A 7,956-nucleotide genomic window follows, 5' to 3' on the forward strand; every position below is an offset into this window, starting at 1 on the left:
TCACCCCAGCCGCTGGGAGCCTGGCGGCTGCTCTCAATGACACACAGAGCTTAAGAACATTAACTGCCATGGTTGTTTTTCTGCTTCCTCTCTTACGATGCAGTTCAGAAGCAGCAGCTTTAATTCAAGACACGTGTGTGGTGCTCGCTGGTGCCCCTGTGCTCACAGCTCCGCAGCGGGAAGCCGCCGGGGCGTCTGGCTCTGTCCGCTGGCCTCGCTGAGCTGAGGTGGCACTCGCACAGCTCACGGTGCGGAAGCCACTTGACATGGTGGCACTGAGCATCTCCAAATACTTTGTCTTTCTATTCATGCCGTTGTCATGTGCCACACCAGCTCCCCGCTGGTCTGTCTGCTGGGCCAGCTCAGCACCTCAGGCTCTTGGTGTGCTGGGCTCTGGCCATACGAGGAGCTTCAGAAGGATGAGGACAGGCGCCCTGGAGTGCAGTGACACACAGCTGCTGGCACAGAGCACCTCCGGTCCCGCCCGTCCACAGACCTCGACCTGCCCTGGCAGCCAGCACCCTTCACATCGGCCGCTGTCCGCCCCGGCCCAGCAAACGGCCGTCTCGGTACGTCCCCCCCGGTCCCGCCCGTCCACATCACTCGTCCTGCCCTGGCAGCCAGCACCCTTCACATCGGCCGCTGTCCGCCCCGGCCCAGCAAACGGCCGTCTCGGTACGTCCCCAGCCATGGCCTCTATTTGGGCTGTGCCGAACACGAGGAGCATCCTTCTTCCCAGCCTGACTGCCACAGCCAGGAGGACCAGCCGGGAAGGAGCAGGCATCTGGGCTCTTTCTGCCTCCTCCATTTAACCCCATGGCAGCAAAGCAGGGGATGGCACCGCTCGTCTGTGCTGAGGGCACCGCTTGGCCCTAAGACGGCTCTGAGGTTAAACCGTGTCTTTACACATGGTCTTCTGCTGTTAAAGAGAACATTATGTTACCGCAGCAAAATCAGCTGGCGAGGGGCTGTTCCTCTGGATGCTGTGGGAGTGCTGTCTAGTGACAGGACATGCCAAGGTCACCAAGGGCAGAGGCAGATGATGCTGTTTACAGTCCGTCACCAAGACGTTCTAAAAGGCTCATAAAAATAAGCAGGAGGCAGAACTAGAGAAATCTCTTGGCAGCAAGGCAAGCATTTGGCACTTCAGGCTCTCTGGTGCCAGCCAAACAGCATCACACCATGAAGTTACCCTTCGTATCACTATCCTAAAAAGGAGGAAGAATGGCAGTGCTGCCAGGAACCGGTATGTGGAGCAGGGCAACATTGCAATGAGCTTTGCACTTCAATGGAAGCAAAGATTCCAGGTCTATAGGTGTGTCTACAGGCACATCATGAACATAGGAACTACTAAGAATTGGCTACCCACTGGGACACTTAAACGGTGTCACCACTAACCCCAGCCACGCTACTGCCAGGCTTCCAGCTGAACTTCGTTCCCCTGTTCATACAGCCCTTCCTGGTGCGTCACCCAGTTTTCAGCCACTGCTGCCAGTGGTTTCCCTTTGCCAACGGGATGGCAGCCTTCACCTGACAACCTGCGGGACTTGGCTGACTAATCCACCAAAGTGGGATGGATACTAGATAAAGCCTAGCTTAATATTTTGAGTTAACCAGAGGATCAAGCTGACCCTGCAAGTATGAAGTTCTCTGTGTTTTTCAGTGCCATGAACTATATGAACTATGAACTAATTTTCAGATTTTTTGGATGCCTTGTCCCCATGGAAGTCCCTTAAAGCTGTGTCTACTCCTTGAAATAACATGGTGGGACATGCAGTGTGCTTATGGGGTCATAACATCATCACTGCCAGTGCCAGACTTGCAGTCCATCTAGACACACAAAAAAGACAGTAAACAGGAACATTTTAGCCATGTCAGGTCTTGAAAGTGCGCACAGAAAACCAAGCCCTGGGGAGACTGTCTGGTCAGTGAATTCCTTCTGTCTGGAAGTGATGAAATGCATGGCGGTTCTCGAGGGCTGTCTTCGAGTGATGCTGGTGTGAGGCTTTGAGTGCAATAGTCTCCTGTCAAACCAAAACCATCCATCAGCTGCTAAGGTATGAAATGGTCCCACTTGTTTTGCCTAGTCTTAGATGCTGCCTGGAAAATAATTAGAGTATTGGAAATGCTCTAGCAGAGAAAATCCCAAACAGAACAGATGGCAGTAAGCGGGAAGATTTGGTCTAAGTTTTTGGAAGTAACATCAACAACAAGGTTTTGTCTCTGTTTAGGGTCTTGCTGGGTGGCACAGTAGAAACACAGAAGATAAAGGTATTCTGCTAAAGGATCCTCAGACAATCATAGTTTCAGCATCTTTTGCAAATCCTAAATGCAAGGTATCAAAAACTCCAGGAAACAAAAGTCAAGGGAGGTATTATCTGACTTCTTGTTGGCAGTGTTTGCTCCAAAGGCTACACAGGATGATGGTGTCGACTGTCTCACTCTCCTCCTCCTCTGTCCTCTCCCTTAGTTCTGTATCTTTTTCTACTACTTCTCTCTTTTTCAGGCTGATACTTCGGGTCTGCAGGGAGGGTTAGTTCTGTGATCCTCATTTCCCACAGTCTTGTGAAGCGTTGTGAAAAACCCTGACTGGCAAAACACCTGCCACGTGGCTGTGATTGTGGAGCCAGCACGCATCGGGTGGCTGGGGTGACACTGCCAGATGCCAAGGAGTGGCTTACATTTCCACGACACCTTTGTTCCTCTCTGCTCCTCTGTGGAAACAGGGACCTCACAGAAATGACAGTGGGCTGGCTAATAAAACTAATTCGAGTCATCCAGGCAGCCAAACCCCTTGTTTGAGAGAACCACTTGACTAGGTGCAAGATTGTCCTTTAAATACATTTTTCAGACAGTTTCCTTCCCTAAGATGGGGCAGGAAAATCGGAGGAGGTGGTGCAAGAAGAATGCTGTGCTGAGCAACTTTGTGGAGGGGAAGGTGGAAGGTGAAATGCAGCTCATCGCCCCAGGCTCCGAGGCCCGGGGGAGATCCGGCTGGCGGGAATCACGAGGAGCCTACATGTGGAGCTGGTGCCACATGGCTATCTGTCTCCTGGGGTTCTTCAGCATTTCTTCCCAGTGGCTCCTCTCCGTGCCTGTGACGTGCAAGCCCAGGCTGCACTTGCCGAGCACGTGGCTCTGCCCAGCCCCATCCTGGCTCAGCATTTCCAGCTCCACGCTGGAGGCGCGCAGGAGCTCATGAGGCACCTCGAACATGATCATCTCGTTCCACACAGGGTTGATCTTGTGTTTTGCACGTTTGGTCTGCTTTTTCTTCAGCTTTAGGGACTGATGCCTCAGCGTCACCTTGACAGAAACATCTGTATGGGACATGGAGAGAGGCACCATATTAAGGATCATGCAATAAAATGAATGCAAGAGAATTTTAACTGCTGACACCAGACTCAGACAACACAGGAAACATTCATCTTGGGGGGTTGTTTTACCCCTTTTTAGACATTATTCAAATCTTTTTGGCTTTCTAAGGCAAACATCTATTTTTTTTCTGTCAAACAGCACCCTTCCCACTTTCTTTCTAGGTTTACATAATAGCAGAAACAACAGTCTCTGTTTTCTTGCTATCCTACTCACCGTTGCCAAGTAGATCTTTCAGCTGCTTGGAATGGAGATTTTTAGCCTTAATAATCACCACCAGCAGGCGATTAGCTGCTGGCAGGTAGCTGATGGAGAGCAGGACCTCCCCGTGGCCCGTGGACGGCTCCTGGAAATGGACACACAGGAAGGGTGATTTTTTTTTTGCGCAGTCTTGGCCATGACATTAGGAACACTAAATAGCACAAGGTGATGGGTGGAAGGTGGTGGACCAATAAAGTCATCTCCCTGTCCTTGCAGGAGAGACTCTTCCAGTTACACTGGATGGAAATCAACCTGGCAAAGTCTGAGAGGGCTCCTCCACTCGTAAGGGCCTGATCCTGTGAGTTACTGCTTGCTTCTGTTCCTGGGGAGTAGCTGCTTCCTGACCCCGGCCTTTAGTGGAATATTTATTCAGTGCAGGGGACCACACTTTTCTTCCCCTTTTCTTTTATCCCATTCTCCCCATTAATGGCAGCCTCTTTGCCCCCCGACCTTTCTCCCCTTCCATCCTGCTGGCCCTGGACAAGCACCCAAGGGGGAGCAGAGGGACGTGACCACAGCACCCCCGCCATGGCTGCCCTCGGGGAAGGAGGCAAAGCCCAGGCGGGTGTGTGTGGAGCTGCCAGCCTGCGGCGAGGGGGCAAAAGGGGAGCGGTTATTCACTCAGTGTGCAGGAGTTTGTGACAGGAATCTGGTTTAGTGTGAGGTTAATGACCCAGAAGAGTCCCAGAAAGCCGGTGTCAACTCAGTAGACTCCCTTTGGGCTCCTTAGCGTGATTTACACGCTTCAGGACGGACTGCTCTTCTCCAGGCCATTCTCGTGCTCCATGCTCATGCTTCTAAGTCAGCCACAAATATCTGAGATGAGGTTTTCACCCAGGTACTTGCAACAGGCAAGGACCGGCCCCTGTACGCTCCCCAGGAGCTGATCGACTCTCCAGAACGCGGGGCTGTCACCACCGTCTGCTCTGCACGACTTACCTGTCTGCACACATCAGGTGGCAGGCCGTTAGCAGGGGAGCCTGCAATCCCATCCCTAACCAGCCCAGGTGAAGCCTTCAGTCGTGCCCTCAGGCAGCAAGGATGGGCTCACATGCATTTCACTGACATAAATCCTGTCCTAAATCTAAGCAGATCTTAAAAACACCCCCAAACCCAAAGAGAGGCAGATTCGAACGGCTGTGTGTCCTCTGCAGAAGAATGGGTGTTTGTACACGGAGGGACAGACACAAACACCACCTCAATACAACCCACCCTCCAGGCAAGTCACCAGCTGCGGTTATCCCCCTGCATCTCCCAGGTCCAGCTCTGTAGCTCTCGGCAAGGATTTGGCTCCTGTAGCCCCAGGCGCAGGTAGATGCGGTGGAGATTGGGGGGCGGGGGGGGCAGGGCTCTGTGAACGTGCAGGCACACACGCAAATGCACGCGCCGTACACACACACATGTCACAGCCACCAGTGCTGGTGGCTCCCCAGCTCCTGACATTCCTGTCGAGATTTTGACCAGCCTATACCCACATGAACCCAAAACCTACCACGGTTGGCCTGTGGTGGAGCTTTTGTGAAGACACCAAGCCAGAGGTACTTTTCCTTCCCCTTCCTTCTGAGTTTTGGTTTATTTGTTTGGGGTTTTTTTCTCTTAAATTTATAACTTGCACTTTGTGCTGCTACCTTGCAAATTCTCACCACCCCCAGAGCTTCGGCTTCCTTCCCGAGCACTAGGGATGAAAAGCGTCGGGGGCTCATCGAGGAGTTCTGTGTGCAGCAGGGATGGTGCTGTGCGAGGAGCCCCGTCATCGCTGCCCTTAGCAAAGCCCTGGCAGGGAAGGAAGGCAAGATAAGGGTGTGGGTCTGCAGTACCTGCGCCTCGCATTGCTCCCGGCAGCGCGGATTCCTGAATACTAACCACAGGACCTGGGTAGCCGCGGGCTCCCCCCAGCTCCTTCCCTTCCCTTCTGCGGGGCAGAATTACCGGGAAGGCAGCAATGACATTTCTGCAGCTTGTGGCTTTTCACAGAAATGTCAGACTTTAAACAAAGCCCAGTGACTTTGTTCCTGGATGGATGCTGTCAGAAATAGCTCCTCTCTTTTGATCAGCGCTTCCTCACTCCCTCCCGCCCTGGTTCTCGATGAATGATTCAGGAGCTCTGCATAAACCGGCTGTGCAATGGTTGGCTCTCCCAGGTCCCAGATGACGCAAATTCAGTTTTCGCTGCACATCCTCAGCAAAATCTGGGGCACTGCTCAGCAGCACCATTAGCGCTAACCTTGTGCCGTCAGCCGGGAGAAGAAGTGCGCGCTGCCCTGGTCCCGTGCTCCATGGTGAGGCTGGACCAAGGCAGAGCAGCCAGCACTGTCAGACTCTGTCAGCTGTCCTGGAGTGACCGCTGTGACCCACCAGTGCTGGGAACGGGTGGTCCCCTGGGTACTGCTCCCAGAGCAGGTGCTACAGCAGAATGGGGAGCAGTGCCGGGGGCTCCATCTATCTCGGAGAAGGAATTTAAATCATTATGTTAGAGCCCTTTCTTTTGGACTTCTCTTTTTACAGCAGCAGACCAGGAACCCATACCAATTCACAGCTATTAGGAAAATATTTAGCTTTGTGCTCCAAGTTTATTAAACTGATTTAGACAGCCCTCTTGCCACCTCTCTCTCTGTCAGCAGCTCTTCAGAGCCGCCAGCCCTGTTAGCATTCATGTGGTGATCGGCCCCATTAGCGTTATGGGAGATGAGAAATGCTAACTCTGTGTCTGGCCAGCTGGGTGGAGAGCCCTCACCCCTGTCGGGGACAGGCGATGATTTATTCCAGCCCCTTAGCAGCAGTGCTGGTGGTGGTTTGCATTCCTCACCCTGTGCCAGCGTACCACAGGTTCCTGTACCAACACCAGCATGGCCCTGCTGACGTGCGGGTGAGTCCTGCTGCTGCCGGAGGAACGAGCTAGTTCATGGCAGGGAAAAGGCTCCTGAGGAAATGTGCAAGAAGTGAGTGCACGAGGCACCCCCTGTACCTTCTTCAAGCGCTGCTGGGGTCCTTCGCTCCATCTTCCCTGTCTGTGCAGCTGGGAAGGAGTGGGGAAGGAAGAGAGGGGAGCTCTTCACCTTTCAGAAAACCAGCACAATGCCATGAGGGATCAAATGAACAGTTCTGCTGGAGTGATCCCAGGAAGGATAAGCAGTCTTCAGGGCAACGTTTCAGCTCCCAGCTGAAGGCTCCCTGGGGTGTCACCACCCGCCCCAGCTCGGCAGAGCCCCTGCTCCTGCTCTGTGAGCGCTCTGGTATTCCAGCTGCTGCCACCACGCTCCTGCATCGCTAATCCACAGAAACTCACGTCCTTCTTCTAGACACAGGCTCTGAATTACAGATACCAGCGTCAGATTGTCATGTAAGTGAGGGAGGAGGAGGGCGGGTTTGACACATTTGACTGCCAGGAGCTGTAGGTGGGAGGGCTGGGCTGATGGGCCTTTGATTGCCTTCTGAAAGGGAGAGCTACAGACCACACAGAGCCGTGCTGAGGGACCTCTGCCATCACACATCACCTCTAAACCTGGCTCCAAAAAATAAACCCACCCACTGACATGGAGCTGTCTTGGAAGAGAGCTCTCATCCCAACAACTAATCTTTAGAGTTTCTGGACTACTGACCAAGCTGCGTCCATACCTTCTCTGGGGTCTTTAGCCTTTCCCACCGGGCCGTCCCGAAGGACCCCTGCATGTCAGCCAGGCTCAGGTTGAGCTCCCCCACAATGCTGTGTCTGGAGAACTTGTCGCAGTTCCTCAGGGTGAGAGTCAGTGTCCCCTCCGGCACCTCCTCCTCCGTTAATGGGAACCGCAGGACCTCCTCCCAGAGGGTGTGAAGCACCTTCTTCTTCAGCTCTGTCTGGGCCTCAGTAATACCAGACTGGCTCGCCAGTGTGCCCAGGATGTAGCAGTGGCAGCCTGCATCTTGGTCTCCACTCACTCTGCCGTGCATAGCTGGAAAAGAAAGATTGATTGTAAGGAGAATGTCACAGGAGACAGCCCTGAAATACCTGTGGCTAAACTGCTTATTTCATGAGAGCCATAAAATAAAGGAGCTGCACAGACATCGTCCCTGCTCCTGCGTGCACAGGGCTCTGCTGGCCTCCAAGGGCTCAGGAGCACCACGGCTTTGTGGGAAAACGCAGAGTCCTTGCTGCAGCCAGCCCAAGGACAGAGGCAGCAGGTCCCACAGTTCACAGGACTCCCCTGGTTTCTTGGGGAGCAGGATCTTGGGGGATCCTGCCCGGGAGGCCACGGGGAGCTTGCAGGAGAGCCAGGGTGGCAGGTGTGGGTGTCCACACTGGACGGGAGCTGTGGGCTGGCTGATGGCAGCGGCCCCACGCAG

General features: G+C 53.6%; 1 protein-coding gene across 1 annotated transcript in view; it reads right to left on the reverse strand.

Annotated features, from left to right (window-relative positions):
- Positions 1 to 2,839: 2,839 nt before the first annotated feature.
- The window catches only part of SYT13 (synaptotagmin XIII), a gene marked incomplete at its 5' end in the record, with an annotated part of 8,054 nt that continues 2,937 nt past the window's right edge, over positions 2,840 to 7,956 (reverse strand). Inside the window, 3 exons of the mRNA XM_010134712.1 lie at positions 2,840 to 3,320; positions 3,592 to 3,721; positions 7,252 to 7,565. Of these exons, the coding sequence (XP_010133014.1) occupies positions 3,016 to 3,320; positions 3,592 to 3,721; positions 7,252 to 7,565 (749 nt within the window). The remainder of the gene's footprint in view (positions 3,321 to 3,591; positions 3,722 to 7,251; positions 7,566 to 7,956) is intronic.

This window comes from Buceros rhinoceros, unplaced genomic scaffold, assembly GCF_000710305.1.
Source record: "Buceros rhinoceros silvestris isolate BGI_N320 unplaced genomic scaffold, ASM71030v1 scaffold19534, whole genome shotgun sequence".
In the NCBI taxonomy this organism is placed as follows: Eukaryota; Metazoa; Chordata; class Aves; order Bucerotiformes; family Bucerotidae; genus Buceros; species Buceros rhinoceros.